Genomic DNA, 25,134 nt, shown 5'->3' with positions numbered 1-25,134 from the left:
GTTTAATCGATGTCTTTTATTCACAGCAGTAATGAATATTTCAGTCATCCTTTGAGGACCCCCTGATCTGCTGATTGTTTTTAACCAGTTCTGTTACTAAGCACACTTTCTTCCTTAGAGTCTGAGACAGCACTTTCTCGAGCTGTTCCTTGTCACAATACAAGATCTTCCTCTTCAGCTCTCAATAACAGTTTATCCGGCAAACTGAAGTTCAGTTTCTTCTTTCGGTTTGCTAATTCTGGGTGAGGTCTCATGTAAAATTTCAAAATCAGATGCAAATCAGTACAGGAAACAAAGGTTTCTTTATGCCAGAATGGGCTGACTCAGTCCAGCACCTTTTAATAACATAGTGATTTCGGTTAAAACTGTATTTACAGTGCAAAATCTCCCTCCTACTAACTGGCCATGTAGTGATTCCACCTGACTCAATCATGTCCCAAGTTCAAATCAGGGGTATCATACTACAAAATCACTTAATTCCTTTGGAAAAATCTATGTCTTTCAAGTTCTGCACAATACGAGAACGCAAATGGTCAATGGGTTTAATAGAGCTTTTTTTGTTTTTTGACTTAGACTGCAATAGATTTATTTTAGCCTAGTTCAAGTAACTGGATTAACGCTGCATTGGAAATATCACATGAATTTCATTCACATGTACTTATTTGATGATTTTGTATAGTGATAAGTAGCAATTCCTTGAAACTTTCCATGTGAAAAGTTTGTTCAGCATTGATATTAATATCAAAGTGACTGAAATAAAGAATAAAAACACTTTTCTTCTTTATTTCACTCTTAAAACATGAAATATTCACACACTTTTATGTCTTTTTCTCAGGCAGGTTGTTTCAAGTGTTTGATTCTGGCAATTTTTGTTCTGGTTTGTCTCATTAAATTGCTGATTAACTTGACATTCAAATTCAGGATCTGTCATCACTTGAATCAAGGAGACAGGCTGACCTGAGTGTCTTTTTATGTTGGTAACTGGACACACAAACTGTCCTTTCTGTTTGAAATGCTCCCTCGCATGGGTCAAATAATTTGACTCAACATTACTTTCTTTCTTGAAGTAAACTACATAACAAGTTGGAATGAAATGGCAACATAAAATGCTATAAATTGATGCTAAAATCGCAATTGCTTCAATTACTGGGTAATATTTGTTATTAGCTCCCACATTAACATATGTAGCACCAAATGAAACCCACACAATTAAATAAACAAGCATGCTGAATGTGATAAACTTTGCCTCATTAAACATTTCTGGTGCCTTTCTTCCCTTAAAAGCAAGAATAAAACAGACAAATGCAAGAAAAGCAATGTATCCTAACATTGCGACAAATGCGACGTAGGAACCTTCATCACATAACAACAAAATCATTTGGGGGAGATTCCGATTTCGTACAGGCTTTGGAGCTTTCAAAGATAACCACATTGAGCAAATGACCACTTGAATTCCTGTGGTGACAATTATAACAGGCACTGGTTTATAAAGATACTTCAATTTTTTATGAGTATTTGGATTAAAAGTAAAAGCGAGGATGATTCGAAAAGACTTCACCAAAATGCAGGAAACACAAAGTGTAAAGCTGATACCAAAAAGTGGTTGTCGTATTTTACAAGTATAATCAAATGGCTTTCCGAGGAAGAAAACAACACTGATTAAACCGAGCACTAGTGAAAACAGCATGATGTAACACATCCAACCTCCTGCAGCTTTCACAGCTGGGGTACGCCAATATTTTGTGAATAATATGAGTATTACACATATTATGAGTACTGCTAAAATGACAAATATTATTAACACCACAGAAAGAGCTTGCTTCCACTGTAGAAACTCGACAGATTTATGCTGGCATTTTGTACTTCCTGCCTTAGACCAGTAGTCTTCTGAGCACTCAAGGCAATCATTGGAATCTATGGGGGAAAAGAGTGTTACACAATAGCATAAAGGAGCAAAGTGAAATTTTGAAACTAAATATTTTGACACAACGGGTGTAGTTTTATGAATTTGCGTTCGCAGTGTGAAACCTGACAGGAAGTGCATCTTCAGAACTTAAACACACACAAAAATCTCTGAAATGCACCTCTGATGGGTGAGGCTTTTGCACAGGAAGCAAAAAGGAAAGTCGCAAAATTATTTTATGATATTGCTAAACATATGAGGAATCTAAATATTCATGCAGGTGGGGGGTATCGTACCATACTCCTGACTTGTGCATTGTAGCTGGCATACTGGATTAGTGCTGCTGGAAGAGCACAGCAGTTCAGGCAGCATCCAACGGTCGTTGGATGCTGCCTGAACTGCTGTGCTCTTCCAGCACCACTAATCCAGTATTTGGTTTTCAGCATCTGCAGTCATTGTTTTTACATTGTAGCTGGCAAACAGGCTTTGGGGTATCCATTAGTTGCTGCATTATCTCTAGCCTCTGAATCATTCTTGCAGCCATTGCATTTAGGTGACTAGCACAGTCGAGTGTCTGGTCAATGATCAGCCCAGAATGTTGATGATTTGGTATTCAGTGATAGTAACACCATTGAATGTCAAGGGATGATAATTAGATTGCCTCTTGTTGCAAACGGTCATCGTTTTGCATTGTTTTAGGACTAATCTTATTTTCCACGTTTGAACTCAAACATGGATATTGTTCAGATCCTGCTGTATTTGGAGAAGGATTACTTCCATATCTGAAGAGTCATTGATCATAGTGTCATATAGTAAACGAGAGACCTTTCACCCCAATGAGTCTGTTCTGACCTACACTAAACCTACTTTCCAGCACTTGACCCAGAGCCTTGAATGTTATGACATTTTGAGTGCTCTACCACATACATTTTTAAAGGTTGCAAGGTTTCCTGCGTCTTCGACCTTCCCAGGAATTGCAAATGATGCTGAACATTGTGCAATCCCTACTTCTGACCTTATGATAGAGGGAAAGTCATTGATAAAGCAGCTGAAGATAATTGAGCCTAGGACACCACCCCAAGGAACTCCTGCAGAGATGTCCTGGAGATGAGATGACTGACCTCCACCAACCACAACCATCTGGCTATATGCTTTATACAACTCCAGGCAGCAGTGAGTTTTCCACCTGATTCCCATTGATTCCAAGCTTACAAGACCTTCTTGATGCCACACACAGTGAAGTGTTATCTTGATATTAAGAGGAGTTACTTTCACCTCATCTCATGTCTGGAATTCAACCCTTTTGTCCAAGCTCAAACCAAGGCTATAATGAGGTGAGGAGCTGAGTGGCCCTGCCAGAACCCAACCTGGGTATCTCTGAGGAAGTTATTTCTGAGCAGGTGCTGCTTAATAGCACTGTTGATGACACCTTCCATCACCTTATAATCACTGAGATTAGACTGATGGGGCATTAATTTGCCATGTTAGATTTGTTCTGCTTTTTTCTGTATAGAACATATTTGTGCAATCTTCGACATTGTCGGGTAGATGTCAGTGCTGTAACTGTACTGGGACATTTTAGGGATACAGCAAGTTTTGAAGCACCTGAATCAGCACTGTTACTGGAATATTGTCAGGGGCCATAGCGTTTGCAGTATTCAGTGCCTCTAACCATTTCTTGATGTTGTGTGGAGTGCATTAGATTGGTAAATGGCTAGCATCTGTGATGCTGGGACCTCAGAGAGAGGCTGACTCAGCACATCCATTCAGCCCTTCTGGCAGAAGATTGCGGCAAATGTTTCTGATGTACAGGAGTCCTCCATTACTGAGGATGGGATATTCTTAGAACCTCCTTATTCAACAAATTATTTTTCATTAATGATGGGATATGGCAGATCTATCGAGCTTCGTGCTATCGGTTGTGGAATAACTTAGATCTGCCTGTCACTTGCTAGGTTTCTGTTGCATGCAAGTATTCTGATTGCATAGCTTCACAAGATTGACCTCATTGTCAGGCATGCCTGATGATTTTGGCATGCCTGCCTGAACTCTCCAGTGACCTACAGTTGACTTCCTGTCTTGAGGTTAAGTGGTGGATATGCCAGGTTTCAGATTATGTTGGAGTACAATTTGGCTGCTGATGGCCCACAGCATCTCATGGATGTGCAGTTTTGAGATGCTGTTCCGTTTAGCATGATGATAGTGCCACACAGCTCATTATAGATATATTTAATCAACCAGTTCAGATACATTACTACATACTTTTGGAGCAGGTGGGACTTGAACCAGGTCCACAGGCCCAGAGGTAGGATCACTACCACTACACCAGAAGTGCCACAATTTATTACGTATTCTTAGTGGAAGGCCCAGACAGCCATTAGATTGCTGATACAGCTTGATTGCTATTAATTTCCAAATGTTTGTTCACTGTTGTTAAGTGCATCATTGTATCAGACAATGACATTTTGAAAGATCTGCGTTTCTGAAACTTCTATGGTCCTGTGGTAGAAAGGAGCTTTTTTAAAAAAATATCGTGAGAAGTTATTGATACATTTTTTTAAAAGCTTTTTTATTACACAACCAGCTGCCACTAAGTGGTTTGCTTCTTTTTTGTATAGTGTTTAATAGACAATGAAGCGGCATTAGATCATGATGCACCATTGGGACGGGGCATCAGGAGGGGAAGCATATGTTGACATGGAGGAGGGGAATCTGAGGAGGTCCTTTTGAACTTACGATCTGTAGTTTGAGAACTTTGTGACAGGTAAAACCTCTAACATCCTTTGAAAACTTGGCCCAACACTTTGAAACGTGTGGATATCCCAGAACTGAGCCGAGAGTTTTAGAGGGCTCATAAGTTATCCTGACTCAGTGACAGGCCATAGCTTTCAGCTGGCTGCTATGTCTATAACTTTCAGACTTCTTTGAAGAAAGGTATTCACAGATCTCACTTACTGCTTGCAATCCTCACCCTATTATTTTCCAGAAGCAATAAATAAAATGAATTCAATGCATTTTGGAGTTCCCTAACAAACATCTTTAAGTTTGAACAATCACCTGATGAAGGAGCGGTGCTCTGAAAGCTAGTGCTTCCAATTAAACCTGTTGGACTATAAACTGGTGTTGTGTAATTTTTAACTTTGTGCACCCCAGTCCAACACTGGCATCTCCAAATCATTCTTTAAGTGGAGTGCACATCCCAATTCTACATCCAGATGCTAATTTTCCTGCTTAAGCCATTGGCTCACTGACCAAGTGAGGGGAGGGGATTCAAGTTCATGTCCTGTAAAAGTAATGAGTATCAATAATGACTTTAAACATGAACTTTTCCTTTGGAGTTCACATTACAATCTAACTATTTCAGTTTTGCTCTTATCCAAATATCTATCTTGCAATTATTTGTTCACTGTGATTGGAGTGCAGCATTGCAATGGATACCAGGTACAGAGTATTCAAAATAACTTTAAAGATTTGAAGTATAATCTTACTGTTGTACATATTGCTATATATGCAATGAGTTTCACTGAAGTTTCTCCATACCATCTCTCACTTGATACCTACTATTTTTTTCAGAGTAAAATCCTGCTGGGCATGGATTACATTCAAAACAACAGAGCCTTTTCGTTGACACAGTCTTCTTATGTCCAGGTCTACAGGTTTGTGGACAATTAGAGATTTGAACCTATGATGAACATAATATAAAAACAGATGAGTGACTGAAGATCTTGTTAACAGTGTGTTCGCTTAAGTTGTTAACTCAAACCCACACAACCACCAGCCTAAAATTAAACAAAAGGCAAAAATAATGGGAAACAAAGTAAGAAAGGGCTTTGGCTCAAGTTTAACGGGATGTGCAGTAATGCAGTGGATAAGCAAGTCTTAGTATCAACTATAATATTGGCAAATAAATCAGTCTGGAAAATAAAATGTAAAGATTTTGCAGTCATTGAGACTCTGTGAAACAAATTTAACTCAATGTGTAGCAAGAGGTAGACCAAACAATATCGAGTCAATAATTCAAGGCAAGTGAGTCAACTTTTGAGCTTGAGCAAAGGTGCCTGGGATTTTGTACTAGTAATAACAATTGCATTTTCAGTACTTGTCTTATTAATCCTCTGAAACTGAAAGTATTGTCTGGAGTCGGGTGCTAGCAGGTGGGACTAGATTGGGTTGGGCTATCTAGTCGGCATGGACGGGTTGGACCGAAGGGTCTGTTTCCATGCTGTACATCTCTATGACTCTATGACTATGAGTCTCCACAGGACAGTTAAACGTATAGACTGGGATTTTCCAATTGCCAATATCTGGTTCTGCAGCATTGAATGGAAATGTGCATCAGGATGCTGTGGAATTATTGACATAGGAGACTCCCCAGGAATTTCCTGTGAAATTTAGCATTGCCATGGCAATTCCCTCACACCATTTTCCCTCTGAAAGCATCAATTTAAATCAGAGAATTCAAAGGGTCCTGCTGGAGTTAAATTATTGGTTATGCAGAAAAATCCAGTCTAGCTCCTGAGTGAATATTAAACTGCACCCCAATGTGGCAAACCTACAACTCTGACTCCTCAGATCCCTTACATCCTGATCCGACAACACCGCTTATTCCAGGACTCAAGAACCCCCTTCTCCGAACACCACACCTCGCACTCCACCCAGAATCTGACAGACCCCATCACCTGAGCTGACAACTCCTTGCCCCCAAGAACCAGGCATCACCTCCAATGTCCATGGAAACCTCACACACACTCTTTCGCTAACACCCAGCGTCTTCCCACTCACAGACCCAACACTGACAAAAGCCACCACCATCATTGTCAGATATCCAGCTACTTGGAAAACAACCCTGACCCCATTGGTAACCTTGGAAGCACCCTCCTCCACCTCAGGACCCATAACCCCTCCAAATTCCCCATCAGATCCAATATTCCTTGATTGCACCAACCTGTCCTAAGCAGTCCATCACTTATTTAATTAGTCCACTTGGCACTCTGACCTCTCATTTACCTATTCACAGGAGCTGTCAAAGCCGTTGTGTAGAGATCACAGAATGTGGAAACTACTACTTTGATCAGGAGGAGTGACCATTAAATGATAGAATTACTTATTAAGATGGGGAGTGAAGAAGTTAAATCTTGAAACTAGTGCCCTGAATCTAAATCAAGGAAACTGCGAGGATATATGGTGCAATGTGGCAATGGTGGGTTGGTGAACCTTACTAAAAGTGTTGGCAGGAATATGTAAGAAATAGTTACAACAATTATGCATTCTTATCCAGCACAAAAATAAAACAGAAAAAGTGATTCATTCATAACTTACAAAAGAAATTCGGGATGGTATTGCATCCAAAGAGGAGACAAATAAAAATTACCAGCAAAAAGCTGCAAGTCTGAGGACTGGGAGCAATTTAGATTTTAATAAGACAGGACAAAACAAAAATTGATCAAGAGGGGCTAAATAGAGTATGAGAGAATACCAAAAGGTACAGAAAAACTCATTTTAAAAGCTTCTATAAATTCATGATGATAAAAAAAAAATTAGTGAAGACAAATGTAGGTCCGTTACAGTCAGAAATGGTGGACGTTATGAAGTGGATCCGATGGCAGAAGAATGGAATACATATTTTGATTCTGCTTCACAAAAGAGGATACAAATAACCTCTTCAGAAATGTTTGAGAACCATGGGTGCACTGTGAAGGAGGACATGCTTTAGGAATGAAATGGTATTAGAGAAATTAATGGGATTAAAGGCTGACAAATCCTTAGGGTCTGATTCTCTGCGTCTCAGAGTACAAAAGGAAGTGACCCTGGAAATATTGGATGAATTGATGGTTATCTTCCAAAAGTCTGTAGACTCTGGATATTGGAGGGTAGCAAATGTAATCCCAGTATTTAAAAGAAAGGAAGGAGAGAAAATAGTAGAATTACAGACCAGTTAACACCAAACATCAGTAGTGGGAAAATGTTGAAGCCATATAAAAACATAATACTAGAACACTTGGAAAACAATAATGGGATTAGAAATAGTCAGTGTAGGTTTATGAAAAAAATTGTTATGTAATCTGTTGGAGTTTTTTAAGGATGTATCTGATAAAATAGAAAAGAATGAATGAGTGGATGTGATCTATTTGGATTTTAAGAATGCTTTTGATAAGAGGCAAGTGAGCAGAATTAAAGCACATGGGATTGGGGATAATATATTGGCATGGATTGAGAACTGTTTGGAAACAGAGTGATAATAAATTTGTCTTGCTCAGGCTGATAGTGGTGCATCACAGGAATCAATGCTTGGAGCCTAGCTGTTCAGGATGAGGAAACTAAATGTAATATGTCCAGGTTTGCTGATGACACAAGCTTTGATGGGTTTGAGAATCGTGAAAGGTTTGCAAAGAGACTTCTGGATAAGTTAGGCAAATTCAGTGACTGGCATACAATGGCAGAATAAATATATCATTATTAAATGTGAAGTTATACATTTTGGTGTGAAACAGAGTAGACAAGCAGCAGGCTGGAAGCCTGGCAGCATCAGGAGATGGAGAAGTTGACGTTTTGAATATAACTTTTCTTCAGGAGTGGATGTGGAAGTAGGGGGAGCTGCAGATAAAGAGATAGGAGGAGGGCTTTGAGTGAGTAAGAGGGGCAGAATGGTGAGGTAGTGATCATAAAACACAGGAGATGGGTACAACCTGGTTGGTTGATGGGAGGAATGAACCCTGTTAGTAGCTGGAATGAAGAGTTGATAGGTGGAATGGAAGGGAAGAGGCGGGTCTGGAAAAGGAATTGGGGGCTGGGTGGGAAGATTATTTGAAATTGAAGAACTCAATGTTGAGTCTTCCGGGCTATAGACTGCCCAGGTGGAAGATGAGGTGTTGTTCCTCCAATTTGCGGTCTGATTCACTGTGGCAATGGAGGAGACTGAGGATGGACATTTCAGACTGTGTGGAGCAAACAGTTTTCACTCAGAGGGTGGTCAACCTGTGGACTTTGCTACGACAGAAGGTTGTCGAGGCTTGGGCACTAATCAATCTTTATGAGATTGGCTAAGCAAGATTTCTCTTTCATCCACTTAATTTGACTAATTGCAGGCGTATTCAAGAAAAATTGATACAATTTTAGATGTTAAAAACATTGGGGGTATAGGGCCACAGTAGGAATAGGACAGTGAGATAGAAGTTCAGCCATGATCATATTCAATGGTGGAATTGTCTCGAAAAACCAAACAACCTACTTCTGCTCCTACTTTGTTTATTTGAAATGGAGGCCTGGTTTGATTCCCACTGACCAAGTATAAGCATCCTGTCAGAAATGCCGACTTCTTTCTTCATATTAAAAGATAGAATGGATTGAAATTCTGACTATGTTTGCCACTTTTCAGGTAAGCTGGCAATACATTCAGAAGTTGTCATTATATCTGACATTCTGTACATAGTGCGTTGTTGAAGTCCCCAGTGACTGCAACCAAGTAGAAATCACTGCACTGATAAGAATTTACCTTTGTTTCCAATTAATCTGGATGCAACTCTTTTGAAAAGATTGCCGCTGGTTGAATTGGGAGTAACTAGGCTTGACACAGTATGATAAGTTTACAACTAATACTCAAAACCTTCACTGGTTCTGAAAAATTAATTTTATGTTTGCATAAATTTCTGCATAATTTTACTTTATTTTTTCAAAGTTTGTTTATGATATATCAGCTTGTACCTTAATCTCATGTGCATTTAGAAATAAATAATTTATTGCACTTGCTGTAAAATCTAACCTGTAAAGTCTATACAAATTTATATTAGATTTTGTTTTTGTAAAAGGTAGAGATAAAAAGTAGAACATAAGACCACCATATCCATTCTAAATTATTTGGAAAAGTTCACCTCTGCTAAGTCCCTGGAGAAATTAATCATTTGCTTCATCACATTGTAGGTACCAACATTGACAAACTGTATTGAACCGTTTTCCATCTTCCATTTGATTATGTTATATCCATTTGAGAAATCTCCTGAACTGTCAAATTCAAATTGTCCTTCGTCTGTCTTAAATTTAACGTTCTTCAATTCATTTAGCAACTGAAAATAGAACATTCTTCAATTATTAGAAGTTCGTATGTTGAAAATACAAAAAAGGAATACTGATGTACACCTTAGCGTTCTACAAATAAAGTAACAATCTCAGGAAAGAATGAGGCTTGGGTAGAGAGAGAGAGAGAGAGAGAGAGAGAGAGAGAGAGAGATAGTCTTTACAACACTGGTATTGTGACTAAAGGAATTGGGACTGTTGTAGATTAAGGTGAGAGTTTATAATTGACAAGGATTTGATTTGGTTGAAACAAAAACAGAAATTGCTGGAGAAACTCAGCAGGTCTGGCAGCATTTGCAGAGAGAAAGCAGAATTAACATTTCAGGTCCAATAAGCCTGCTTCAAAACATTCTGAAGAAGGGTCATTAGTATCAAAGCATAAATTCTGCTTTCTGTCTGCAGATGCTGCCAGACTAGCTGAGTTTCTCCAGCAATTTCTCTTTCAGTTTCAGATTTCCATCACCACGAGTCCTTTGTTCTCATTAATTTGGTGCAGTTTTATTTTCCTTTCTTAATTTACCATTTCAGGTACAAAACAACAAACTTCAGAGGATTATCCTGCCATTACTTGCAAAGGAAAAGCACAACTATGTTTTGCGTTCAGGTATACATCTCAGCTAACTCTGGAAATGAGTAGGCTCCCTGTGAAACATTTGAAGAAATTTATCTGTTCCATAGGTGAGGTGATTAGACCATAAGACAATAAGTTATATGAGAAGAAGTAAACCATTCAACCTACCGACTCTGCTGTCATTCAATTAGATAATTGCTGAACTGATAATTCTTAACTCTAAACATGTTTACCCCATGACCCTTGAATCACTTCACTGATTAAAATTGTTTCTCTCAGTCTTGAATATACTCAGAGACACAGCCCTTTGCAGTGAGAATTCCACAGGTTCACCAGCCTCTAAGAAAAACACTTTCCTTCTCATTCTGTCTTTTATGGGAAACTTCTTATGCTGGAATCATGTCCTCTACTCCTACACTGTCTCACAAGGGAAAACAACCTTTCTGTGTCTACTCTATCAAGCCCCCTAGGAAATTTCTACATTTAATAATGTTTTCTTCCATTGTCCTAAACATCCAAAGAACACACACCCAAACTACACATCTCTCTTCCTAAGGAAATCTTTCCATACTCAGGATCAACCCAATGTTCTTTCTCTGGACTTCTTCCAATGGCAGTGTATCTTTTCTTAGATAAATGGCCCCATATGCTAGCCATTGGCTGATCAAGTTTTAGCAAGACATTGCAATGTTTATCCCTTTGAAATAAGAGCCAACATTCTATTTGCTTTCCCTAATACCTGCCCAAACTGGATGCTAGCGTTGGTGTTTCATGCACTCAGATGCTCAAATCCTGCTGTGCTGTGTTTTTTTTTGCAGTCTTTCCTCATTCAAATAATACTTATACATAGTAATAGATCAGTAATTAGAAGCTTAGTGAATAGGTAAGTGCAAATAAATTTTACTTTGTTGTAGCGTAAGTATATTTTCTAATCTGCTAAAGAACATCTCTCACATTGCATCCCCAATATGATGCTGACATTAGTGTTCACATAGCTCAGTGATATCTGCTCCTGAGCTAAATTGGATCTTTCAGGGAGGGTGAGTGAAACTGAGTAAGAAAACAGACAAGGTTAGGGATGAAAAGCCAAGAAAAGGAAGAATTATTATTTTTATCAGCTGGCGATAAAAGCAAGTAATAGTGAGCCTTCTGTGGATGCAAATCAGGTGACAAAGAAAAACAGTTGAAAAATAGGTGATTGATTTTCTCTTGTCTGTTTCTTGCAGAGTGATGAAAGTTAATATTACCTCCAAAGAATCAACTTCTGTTAAAAGTTTTGAAAGTGCAAAGAGACACTAATAGTAGTTTCTGAAAGATAAATTTGACAGGGAGAGTGTACAGAGTAGAACAGCGACAGATGTCTGAAGTGTTTATATGGTGCATGGACATGGAGTAGATTACTGGGGTAGAACTGATTGATTCATTGATTTATTGTAGTCATATGTACCTGAGTTCAGTAAAAAGCATTGTTTTATGAGTAGTACAGGCAGATTATAGCAAACAAGGACATGCAGATCATAGGGTGCTGAGACAATGCAAGGCATACAAGGTTACAGCTGCACAGCTGGTGTACAAAGCAAGATCAACATCAGTAAGATCGACATCATTTGAAGTTGGAGAGTAACAGCAGAGAAGAAACTGTTATTGAACCTATTGGTACTTGCATTCAAGCTTCTTTACCAGTGATGGATCAATATAAAAGTTAGGACAGAGCCTTTTTGGAATGGAAAAAGGCTGTAACGTTCTGGAAGAGTTGAAGGTAGTGACGGGGCTGAATACCAGTTAAGAAAGAGTTGGAGTAATCTGCTTGTAGAATGATGACGGCTAGTAAATCAGTAGGAAGTTTGCAGTTAAAGTTGTGTATATAGTATGCATAAAGTATGCCTATATATTATAGAAAGAACCTTGACATATATTTACCTGCCATGGTGGGAAATTAAAATTTTGGTTGCAATTTCCTTGAGTACAATTAAACATTTTCTGAAGAGCATAAGCTATTGCCTTGATGGCTGAGTATACACCATAGATACCGGGTTCTTTAAACATTTCAACAATTTCATAATACTTCTGAGATTTATTTCCTTGTGAGTTTGAATTTTTCCCAATTGGTTTCTTTGCATCCCTTCTATTTATAAAGTTTATGTACTCTTTAATAATCTGGTAAGCATCAGATCGGTAAAACTTTAACTTCTTTAAGTAATTTTTAAAATTTGGAATTGTTCCATCTATGAAAGTAAAGCCCAAAATAATTCCAATCTTTTCAATGTCATTAATACTGGCAACCTCCCTAGAAGTGGACCAGGCATTACTGGCAATCCAAATTTTACTTATATTCTGTTGAGTCAATGTGGTGAACAGTTTGATGATTTCTGATGATCTTACAAATGTGATTATAACTTGTACAGTTGACTTCATAATACTTTCAGCTGTCTCATTAATTTTAGCATTTTGGTATTCATCCTTAAAAATTGGAATAAATTTTTGAAATTTAACACATATATTGAGCCTTGCTGCATGTGAGGTAAAACTCTTCAATCCAGCCCGTCCATATGCATCGTCAGAAGCAATGGCTGCGACCCGTTTCCAGTTGAGGTGTTCCATAAGTTGAGCTATGCCATTAGTTTGATGATCGACATTTGGAACGGTCCGTAAAAATGATGCAAACTTTGTCTTGTCACTGAGTGTTTCTGCTGATGATCCATAACTAATCTGTCAAGAGTTCAAAGAACAAAGCAATAATTCAAAACAGAATCATTTTGTATTGTCAGAATAATACATTTAAATGTCAACATATGCCATTTCAAGCAAATATTTTTAATTGAATATTAAAATTGTGAGATAAAACTTGTGCTTCCTTTTACAATTATTAATTAAGTTTGTGCAGATTCCTTCTAGTTTTAGTAGCATTGAGCTCACAGCCAAATGTCTGATAATGCAATTCTAATTCCGTTCTACTCAGTCAGCACAGATTACTAGAAGCACTGTAATGTCACTCTGCTGTAACATTTCAACTTTCTGCTTGCATAGAAAACTCATGTTATGGATTGGCCATACCTCAAACTTTCCTCATTCTTTAAGATTCTTAAGAATGCTCTTTCAAATTGTAGAGCAAGAGATGATTTTCATACCTAAAAATTTATTCTGTAAAACCACTGTAATAATGACTATAGCTAGTAGACCATGATGGCCTGCACTAAAAAAAATGCAAGAACAACAGATTGGAAAATATTTTATTGTATTGTAAAGAAACAGTTCTTTCTAGAGGCCCATGAATAAAATTCTCCACAAAAAGTATGCCAGAGTAGAAATCAGTGGACATTCATTGTTGTTGTGTGCATTCTCCAATTAATCAGACTAGTTGAAACTTTATATCACTATTAATATAATAAGCCATTTCTTATTGGTGAATATGAGCAGTCAAATTTCGTATGTCAATATATGGGTGAGTTCCAACCTTCCAACTCAGCACCACCCTCATGACCTGTCCTACCTGTCCATCTTCCTTCCCACCTATCCTCTCCACCCTCCATTCCGACCTATCACCATTACCCCCACCTCCATCCACCTATTGCACTCTCAGCTACCTTTGCCCCAGCTCCACCCCCTCGGCTCACAAGCCTTATTCCTGATGAAGGGCTCTTGCCCAAAACATCGATTCTCCTGCTCCTCGGATGCTGCCTGACTTGCTGTTATTGAGCTGACTCACAGGCAATCCAGTGAGCTATCTTGTTGGTCAGGAGCAGCTTGTTCATCATCACTGAACATGCTTATCCCCCTCAACACAGAAAACAATTAGGAAACTCCCATTCTAACTGCTTTATGGATACCTACTTTTGCTTCTGGACGTCTCTTGAAACAGCATCTTGTACACATACACACTTACAATTATATTCTGATGCTGCAATCCTTGAGGATGGAGTCCTTGTCTGATTTTGCAGTTTCCTCCCTCAGTGATACTGAAACTATATTGCTGTGTCACTGCTATTATCCTAAAATTTATGTACTTCAGCTACATTGGTGATCATATTTAAGCTTTTCTTTGTTTGAACCCTGAGTTGTGCTATCATTATCTGAAAACTAAGAGGAGTTTTCATTTGGGTTACATTTGAATGACTACTCCTTCATCAGATGAGGTCAGGATTTGGTATCATGTGACTTCCGATTTTGTCCATCCCAGCCTAACACCGGCACCTCCACATAATCACATTTGAATTAATATTGCAGCATAGACTTTGTAAGTTTTTATGTTTGAATTTCATTTTTTTTTCATCAACTCATGGTGAACACTGTTTCAAAGTTGTGGCATACATGATAATTTCTGATCCAACTTTCAAACATTAGTAAAGCAATCAAGTAACATATATTCACCAACCACGTCCAGCTGCAAACTTATTGTGTCAGAACCACTTGGCCTAAGGCTGCAGTACATCTAGAGCCTCAACATCAACAAAGAAGCTGAACTTGCTTAGTGATTTGTACTACATTGAAACCCATAACAAACTGAAGTCAAGGAAATCTGGAGAATGACTTCAGCAGTTTATGTCACAGAGTCATAGAGATGTACAGCATGGAAACAGAACCTTTGGTCAAATTCATCCATATGAACCAAATACCCTAAACTAATCTAGTCCTACTTGCCAGTACTTGGCCCATATCCCTCTAAACCCTTCCTATTCATGTACCCATCCAGATGTCTTTTAAATGCTGCAATTGTGCTACTTTCTCTGGCAGCTCATTCCATACACACAACTCTCTACATGAAAAAGCTGAACCTTTAGTCCCTGTCACCCTAAACCTATACCCTCTAGTTCTGGACTCTCCCATTAAAGCATCCCTGGAACTTATCACTTCTCAGCCTCTGCCACTCCAGGGAAAACAGTCCCTGCCTATTCAGTCTCTCCTTATAGCTCAAACCTTCCAACCCTGGCAATGTCATTGTAAATCTTTTCTGAACCCTTGCGAGTTTCACAACATCCTTCCTAAAGGAGGGAGACCAGAATTGAACACAATATTCCAAAAGTGGCCTAACCAATGTCCTGTACAGCCACAACATGACCTCCCAACTGTTATACTGAATGCACTGACTAAAAACGGTAAGCATACCAAATGCCTTCTTCACTATCCTAAAAGCTGGGATTCCACTTTCAAGGAACAATGCATCTGCACTCCAATGTCTCTTTGTTCAGCAACACTCCACAGGACCTTACTATTAAGCATATAAGTCCTGCGGTCCTGCCCTGATTCACCTTTCCAAAACGTAGCACCTCACATTTATCTAAATTAAACTCCATCTGCCACTTCTTGGCCCACCTGATCAAGATATTGCTGTACTCTGAGGTAACTTCCTTTGCTGTCCACTATACCTCCAACTTTGGTGTCATCTGCAAACTTACTAACTATACCTCCTATGTTCACATCCAAATCATTTATATAAATGACGAAAAATAGTGGACCCAGCACTGATCTATGTGGCACACCACTGATCACAGGCTTCCAGTCTGAAAAGAAACCCATCACCACATACTCTGTCTTCTACCTTTGAGCCAGTTCTGTATCCAAGTGGCTAGTTCTCCCTGTATTCCATGTGATCTAGCCTTGCTAACCAGTCTACCATGAAGAACCTTGTCAAACGCCTTACTAAAGTCTATATAGATCAAATCTACTGATCTGCCTTCATCAATCCTCTTTATTAATCAATCGAGTTAGTGAGACATGATTTCCCACGCACTAAGCCATTTTGACTATCTTTAATAAGTCCTTGTCTTTCCAATGACATGTAAATCCTGTCTCTCAGGACTCCCTCCAACAACTTGCCCACCACTGATGTCAGGCTCACCAGTCTGCAGCTCCCTGATTTGTCCTTACCACCCTTCTTAAATAGTGGCACCATATTAGCCTACCGGCACCTCACCTGTGACTATCAATGATGCAACTATCTCAGCAAGGGGCCCAGCAATCACATCCCTAGCTTCCCACAGAGTTCTAGGGTACAACTGATCAGGTCCTGGGGATTTATCAAGCAAAAAGCATTTTAAAACATCCAGCACCTCCTCTTCTGTAATATGGATATTTTTCAAGACGTCACCATCTATTTTCCCCCATTCTATATCTTCCATGTTTTTCTCCACAGTAAATACTGATGCAAAATACACATTTAGTATTTGCCCCACCTCCAGCGGTTCCACACATGGGCTGCCTTGTTGACCTTTAATGGGGCCTATTCTTTCCCTAGTTACCCTTAATGTATTTGTTATAAATAATCTTTAATGTATTAAAGGAGAATCTTTTAGATTTGCCAAAGCTTCTCATGTCCTGCTTTTGCCCTCCTGATTTCCCTCTTAAGTATATTCTTACTGCTGTTATACTCTTCTTAGGATTCACTTGATCTCTGCTGTCTATACCTGACATATGCTTCCTTCTTTTTCTTGACCATAACCTCAATTTCTCTTGTCATCCAGCATTCCCTACACCTACCAGCCTTACAGTGCACTCTAGCAGGAACATACTATGTCTGCACTCATTATATCATTTTTGAAGGCTTCCCATTTTCAAGCCATCCCTTTAACTGCAAACATCTGACCCCAATCGTCTTTTGAAACTTCTTGCCTAATACCGTCAAAATTTGCCTTCCTCAAATTTAGAACCCGTCTACCCTCTTTCATCACTATTTTAAAATTAATAGAATTATGGTCACTGGCTCCAAAATGCTCCCCCACTGACACCTCAGTCACTTGCCCTGTCTTACTTCCCAAGAATTGGTCAAGTTTTGTACCTTCTCTAGTGGTACATCCAAATACTGCATCAGAAAACCTTCTTGAATAGGCATAACAAGTTCCTCTCCATCTAAGCCCTTAACACTATGGCAGTCCCAGTCCATGTTTGGAAAGTTAAAATCCTCTACCATTACCACCCTATTATTCTTAAAGATAACTGAAATCTCCTAATAAACTTGTTTCTCAATTTCCCACTGACTACTGGGGGGTCATTAGGACAATCCCAATAAGGTGATCATCCCTTTCTTATTTCTCAGTTCTACCCAAATAACTTCCCTGAATTTATTTCCAGGAATACCCTCCCTTAGTACAGCCAGTATGTTATCCCTCTTCCTCCTCTCTTGTCTCCCTTTCTGTCATTCCTATAGCATTTGTATCCTGGAACCTTAAGCTGCCATTCCTTTCCATCCCTGAGCCATCATTCTTAAATACTTTCATCAACTCTGACTAAACCCCCCCACCAAAAACATCTTCCCCTCCCCGCCCCTCTCCACCTTCCGCAAGGACCGTTCTCTTCGCCAATCCTTGATTAGCCACCAACCACCATCCCCATGATCAGCCAAGTTTCTGGTACCAAGAATGGTAATTGCTAATTGCTATGATGTCCCAGTTCCATGTTCCTCACCATGCCCTGAGTTCACCTGCCTTCCCTATTTGCCCTCTTGCATTGAAATAAATGCTGTTTAATGTATCAGCCCTACATCAATCTCTGCTTTCTTTCTGCCTGCCCAAACTGTTTGACTTGCTCACTACCTCCCTCAGTCCCATCAATCTCCCACACCCCTCCCCTCCCTCCCACCACCACCACCACCACCACCACCACTACCTTGCTCATTTAAGTCCTCCTGAGCAGCTCTAGCAAATCTCCCTGCCAGTATATTACTCGTCTGCTAATTCAGGTGCAATCTATTCTTCTTATACAGGTCACTTCTACCCCAGAAGAGATTCCAATGATCCAAAAATATGAACCCTTCTCACCTGCACCAGCACCTCAGCCATGCATTCATCTGCTGTATCCTCATATTTCCACCCTCACTAGCTAATAGCACTGGGAGTAATCCAGATATTATCATCCACGTGGACATCCTTTTTAAATTCCTGCATAGCTTCTTATATACTCCCTTCAGAATGTCATCCTTTTCCTTCCTATGTCGTTAGCTCCAATGTGTCCTGCTGGTCCCACTCCCCTTTGAGAATATTCTGCATTCTGTCTGAGATATCCTTGATCCTGGCACCAGGGAGGCAACACACCATTTTGATTTCTCGCTGTCGGCCACAGAAATATCTGTCTGTGCCACTAAAGTGTCCCCTATCACAATCGATCACTTGGAACCTGGCGTACCCCTCGTTAGCCATTCTTGGTACCAGAAACTTGGCTGATCATGGGGGTGTTGGTCAGTGGGGCTAATCAAGGATTGGCGAAGAGAATGGTCTTTGTGGAAGGTGGAGAGGGGTGGGGAGGGGACAATGTTTTTGGTGGTGGAATTTAATCAGAGGTGGTGAAAGTATTTAAGGATGATGCGTTGGGACTTAGTACCTATGTTTTAAAATTTTAAATTTTAATCTCAGTAAAACACACAATCAAAAAGAAGCCACTCTACTTACTATTGTAGATTTACAAAAAATCAGCAGTAAGGTTACACTTTAAAACTATGTCCTTATCTACTCATTACTGTTCCTCCAAGGTCAGCTCTGATTATTGCTGTATATTAATTTTTCTCAGATGCACTCTAATGTCCAGAAATACTTGAACTCAATCAGCAAAGGCAGTAACTGTGCAGATTCACGGCTGTGGCAGACAGCAGTGTAGGTTTTTTTCCTCTCTGCCTCTGACTGACCATGTGGTCTTTGCCTTTGCCTCCCTTCCTCCTTTTAAAGTGCTGTTGTTTTGATCTTTCCCCCCCAAATTTCTAAAACAGAAATTACTGCTCCTGGAATTTGAGGAAATCAGCTCCAACACCTAATAGACCTCAAAAAACAAGCAGGTCTTACAGCCACAATTTACTTTTCTTCCATTCTCCATCTTGGATTGCCATCATGCATAAAATGAGATTGATTGTAGGCTTTGCAGTCCAATCAACTCAGTTACTAGGCATCACAGTGGGATTTTCTCACAGCAACATTCTTTAACTGTGTTAAACAATTTCATCAATGAGGACTATACAGTTCAGTTCCAATCACAATTCCTTAGATAATAAAGAAGTGACTGACTGCATGCTACAGGACCTGGATAATATCCAATTGTGGTCCAGTAAGTACCAGATGATATTTGCACCACACAAGTATCAGGTAATGTTTAGCTCCACCAAAATAGAACATAATCATCTTCCCTCGACATTTAATGCATTACCATCAACAAATCATCACCACTGACATCCTGATAAGACACTGAACTAAGCTGGTTTGATAAATGCTATGGATGCTGGAACAGGTCAGAGGTTAAATATTTTGTGGCAAGTGAGTTACTTCAAACTTCCCCAAAGGATTTAATAAACCAGAATTATAATGAAATACTCTCCATTTTGACAACACTCAAGTAGCTTTATTTAATTAATTCTTAGGATGTGGGCATCATTAGCTAAGCCAACATTCAGTGTCCATCCCTAGTTGCCCATAGAGTAGTTGAGAGTCAACCACATTGCTGTGGTCTGGAGTCACAGGTGGACCAGACCAGGTAAGGATGGCAGTTTCCTTTCCTGAAGGACATTAGTGAACCAGATGGGTTTTTTTCTGACAATTGGGAATTGTTTCATGGTCAACATCATTTGACTTATATTCCAGATTTTTATTCAATACAAATTCCATCATCTGCCATGGTGAAATTTCATCCCAGAGTCCCAGAACATTACCTGGGTCTCCTGATTAATTGTCTCATGATAATACCACGAGGCCATCACCTTACCCCAAGTGAGCTTAATGCCATTCAAAGGCGCAGCAGGTCAGGCAGCATCCAAGGAGCAGGAGGATCGACGTTTCGGGTATGAGCCCTTCTTCAGGAAAGAAGCCCTTCCTGAAGCAGGGCTCATGCTTGAAACGTCGATTCTCCTGCTCCTTGGATGTTGCCTAACCAGCTGCTATTTTCCAGCAACACATTTTCAGCTCTGATCTCCAGCATCTGCAGTCCTCACTTTCTCCTCTAATGCCATTCAAAACAAAGAAATCCTTTTGATTGACATTCTAATTATTGAAGTAAAAACTCACCCATTTCAGCATCAAGATATTGTAGCTGCAGTATCGATTAACTATAGAAAACATTGCAGCAGCTAATCTAGATTTTCTTATGCAATCATCTTCCAAACCTAAAAACCCACGCACGAGCGAAAAGGATGAAGCTAACAAGCGCAGGCAAAAACCATCAACTCCAAGGTTCATTCCAACTAACCGTCTCAATTACTTAAATATCACCTTCCTTTAATGTGCCATGGTTAGTTTTCCGGACTTCCAAACCTACCATTTGAACTTCATGATCTGCAGTACTTCGAGAAGAACATCCACCATCACCTTACCAAGACCAACTAGAGAACTGCTGGGTATAAATACCAGTCTATAGTATTTTTACCTCGGGCATAAATACTGGTCTAGTCACCAATGGCCACAACCAAAAACACTGAAAACAGTTGAACCGAAGAACAATGATACATTTTAGAGAATAAAAAAACATACATACCTGTGGAATAAGGTAAAGATTCAACAACCTTGCAACTACAATTGATACTTCTGAGTAATAGCCTCCAACAACTGCTTTTACATTTGGATTGTAGTTGGTGTAATTACAATGAAGTTCAATCCTACTGTCCAAGGAGTTAAATTTGGAAAGAAATCTTTGGGTCGCTTGTATTGCAGTGATAACCTCGGAGCAACTGTCATAAATTTCATATCCCAGTTTTATACCAGGTAAAAAAGTTGAATTGTTTATCTGTTCGATGGTATATATCATAGCTTGGACATGGAGAAACATGTAAGGATCAAATCTAAAGAGAAATAAAACACAACAGATTTTTCATAATTGTAAGGAAACAAAGAATACCATATCACAGTGTTTGTAGTGTGTTTGCAAAGACGGAAAGTTGGTCACTTTACTTTTGAGTTTGAAATTAGATGGAAATAAATTAAGTTCTACATCTTATTATTGACCGTAAAACTGACCCTAATGTCACAGACACAGACACTGACACAGACACAGACAGACACACACACACACACGTCCTTTCACCACTGCACACTCAACCCAGCCAACAGCATCCTCACCCAGCCAACTTGGATGCCCTCCTGACTTCATACTGACCCAGCTGGTAGGCTGACCTCCCCAACCTGAATACCTGAACCACACCAGCAATCAGTGACCCACCCAATCTGCCTAGTCCTCCCCCGACCGTGGGATTCTGTGGACAACATATCCCCATTCCCTGTGTCACCCAAGCATTCCCCACCTTCTGATACCCTTCTCGCTTACGTTTCACCCGCATCATTTCATTTATCAACTAACCATCCCCCCCTCCACTCTGGCAGCCTACTTCTCACAAACCTGCCACATAATCCCTCACCCTCTTGCCTGAAACCATATCCCAGCATACTACCCCTTCACCCACCTGGTTCCCCACCTCCTTACCTACCTGTCGCCTTACCTATCTTCCAGTTGCTGCCCAACTACCTCACCCACCTTCTATCTTACTATCTCACCCAGCTGCCACACATCCCACTTATCCACCTGGCATCCTGCTTCGTCAACAGCCACCAACCACTCTGATCCCTGTCCAACTTGCTGCAAAAAGAGCTTTGTGACTTTTAAACATGTTTCTTATTGGAATACAGCAGCTAGTGCCATAAAAAAGGGGCTGCATCTTGGCTTCCATCTTAAACCCTGCTCTGAGTGCATTTCTAGTCAGTGTCCTATGATTGTCACATCACGGACAGGCCAAATGTGGAAAACTACCATGAAAGTTACTGACAGGTAAGTGGGCAATCTATAATAGGATTACCTTTGGTCAGATCTGTTATGATGGCAGTTGCAAGATCAGGCATCATATTTCAAGCTGTTCTTAAGATTGCTGGGCATTCGGAGTTTTTTAACACACCATTATAATAATGTAGGTCATTGGAACAAGATAGACCCCTTGATCCTTTTAAATTGGTCCATCATTCAATCACATCTTCATAAATCCCCACATTTCCACCTGACCTCCATTAACCTCGACTCCCATATGTGAGAATTAGGAGCAGGAGTAGGCCATCTGGACTTTCAAGCTTGCTCTGCCATTCAATAAGATCATGGCTGATGTTTTTGTGGCCTCAGCTCTACATACCTGCCATCTCACCATAGCTCTTAATTCTGTTACTGTTCAAAGAATTGTCTATTTTAGCTTTAAAAACATTTAATGAGGAAGTGTCAACTACTTCACTGGGGAGGGAATTCCACAGATTCACAACCCTCCGGGCAAAGAAGCTTCTTCCCAATTCAGTTCTAAATCTGCTTTCTCTAATCCTAGTTCCACCCACCAGTGGAAACATCCTCTCTACTTCTATCCTATCTTTTCCCTTCATAATTTTATATTTCTGTAAGATTACCCCTCATTCTTCTAAATTCCAAAGAATATAATCCCAGTCAACTCAGTCTCTCCTCATAAACCAACCCCCTCAAATCCAGAATCAATTTACTGAACCTCCCCTGCATTCCCTCTAGTGCCAAACATCCTTTGTCAATTAAGGAGATCAAAGTTGTACGTAGTACTCCAGGTGTGGACTTACCAGCATCCTATAGAGCTGCAACGTAACTTCTCTGCTTTTACACTCAATCCCCTTAGCAATGAAGGACAAAATTCTATTACCTTCTTAATTACCTGTTGCACCTGCAGATCAACCTTCTGTGATTCATTTACAAAGACAGCCAGGTTCCACTGCACAGCAATGTGCCGCAATTTCAAATCATTCAGGTAATAGTCCTTTTTATAGTTATTCCGACTGAAATGGATGACTTCACATTTATTAACATTGTACTGCCAGACTTTTGCTGACTAACTTAAACTATGTCCCTTTGCAAACTTTCACAGTCCTCTGATCACTTTTCTCTACCATTCATCTTAGTGTCATCGGCAAACTTTGACACACTACATGTGGTCCCCAACTCCAAATCATCTAGATAAATTGTGAATAACTGAGCCTGAGGCACACCACTGATCGCTGATTGCCAAGCAGAAAAGCACTCATTTATTTCCACTCTTTGCTTCGTCTTAGTTAACCAATCCTCGATCCACGCTAATACATCTTTATCTTATGCAGCAGCCTTTTGTGCGGCACTTTGTCCAATGCCTTTTGGAAATTAGATCCATCAATCTGTTCACATAATCCTCCAATACAGTCAGACACCAAACCTACTCTGCTTTCTGGGGTAGGGAGTTCCAAATATTAAAGACCTTCTAAGATAAGAAATTCTTCCTGCTTTCCACTTTAAATGGGAGACCCTTTATTTTGAAACTGTGCTCCCTAGTTCTAAATTTCCCTACCTGACATTAAGACATCGATGACTTGTCATTGTTGCCTGTTAGTTCTCAACCAATGCACTGCCAGAAGTGCTGTATTTCAGATTAAATTTTAAACCGAAATTTCTGTCTGTCTTTCCAGATAGATATAGAGAATCTTACAATACTACTCAAAAAATGTGCCGGGGAGCTCTCCAGGTATTTTGACCAATTTTATCCCTTAACCAATGATAACTAGAGCTGACCACGTATTAGATTGAGGCTTCTGAAAATACAAACTTAGCCCATGCACTCAGAGGGAGTCTGATTTTATTTTTCATTGTATTATTGATATCCTCACATATCACAGTCCCTCCTGCACTTCACTCACATTCTGATAGCATTGTTGTTTTGTACAATATTTATAGACTGCAAATAGAAATTCCCTTGACTGTGAAGCTCTGAGTTGTTGAGTCCTTGATAAGAACATGACACATGATATGGTTCCTTTTATCTTCCTTTGTTCCCTTCATTCCTTTAAACCTCTCGCCCATCTTCAATTAACACAAACCTGGTCTTAAAAGAAGACTAGAATTATATCAAAGCGAAACAAGTTAATAAAGATGTCGAAAAACACAGCCGGTCAGGCAGCATCCGAGGAGCAGGAGAGCCAACGTTTCGAGCATAAGCTGTTCTCCTGCTCCTCAGATGCTGCCTGACCGGCTGTGCTTCTTCAGCACCACACTCTTCAACTCTGATCTCCAGCATCTGCAATCCTCACTTTCTCCTCATTAATAAAGATGTAAAACATACCCTGAGCAGTGCAATGGTCCAGGCTGTGTCCGATGTGTAAGGTTTTCTACCAGTCTGTGGACTGGAAAGAGTCCCCCAATGATGATGTCCCCTGGAGCTCTGGCTGCTACAATATCATCAGGGATATGGCAAGATCCCACTGGATAGATAAGAGAGGCCCAGAAAGATACTGTGAGCACTATCAGTGTCAGAAACATGGTCATTACTTTTTCAGCACATCAAGTTGTATGTGAACTGAGATACAATAACTGAGAGGTGACTAGTACCTGTGGTAAACTGAACGTTACTGTACCTCATTTGCTTTTATTCTCATTCAGCAGGGAGGAGCTACACATGTATTAAGTTGCTCCTCTCTATTTTAAAAGCAATTTTAATTTCCTTCTTTAATGCCTCTTTTAAATTACAGCAGATAAATTGAATGTAGTATATTAAACAACTGAAGGATAGTTTTGATTAAAAGACACTTAGTTAAGTACATGATCAGGAAAGGTTTAGAGGGATATGGGCCAGGAGCAGGCAGGTGGGTCTAGTTTGGCTTGGGATTATGTT

At 39.8% G+C, this 25,134-nt stretch overlaps 1 protein-coding gene across 1 annotated transcript in view; it reads right to left on the bottom strand.

Moving 5' to 3' along the window:
• Window positions 1–808: 808 nt before the first annotated feature.
• The window catches only part of LOC140454107 (G-protein coupled receptor family C group 6 member A-like), a 72,628-nt gene continuing 48,302 nt past the window's right edge, over window positions 809–25,134 (bottom strand). The window contains exons 5-10 of the mRNA XM_072549036.1: window positions 24,586–24,724; window positions 20,985–21,288; window positions 12,465–13,253; window positions 9,772–9,963; window positions 5,465–5,585; window positions 809–1,914 (exon numbers count right to left, since the gene is read on the bottom strand). Coding sequence (XP_072405137.1) covers window positions 809–1,914; window positions 5,465–5,585; window positions 9,772–9,963; window positions 12,465–13,253; window positions 20,985–21,288; window positions 24,586–24,724 — 2,651 coding nt within the window. The remainder of the gene's footprint in view (window positions 1,915–5,464; window positions 5,586–9,771; window positions 9,964–12,464; window positions 13,254–20,984; window positions 21,289–24,585; window positions 24,725–25,134) is intronic.

This window comes from Chiloscyllium punctatum, chromosome 3 (genome assembly GCF_047496795.1).
Source record: "Chiloscyllium punctatum isolate Juve2018m chromosome 3, sChiPun1.3, whole genome shotgun sequence".
In the NCBI taxonomy this organism is placed as follows: domain Eukaryota; kingdom Metazoa; phylum Chordata; class Chondrichthyes; order Orectolobiformes; family Hemiscylliidae; genus Chiloscyllium; species Chiloscyllium punctatum.
The sequence above is the reverse complement of the archived record's forward strand: the minus strand, read 5'-3'. Positions and strand labels throughout refer to the sequence as shown.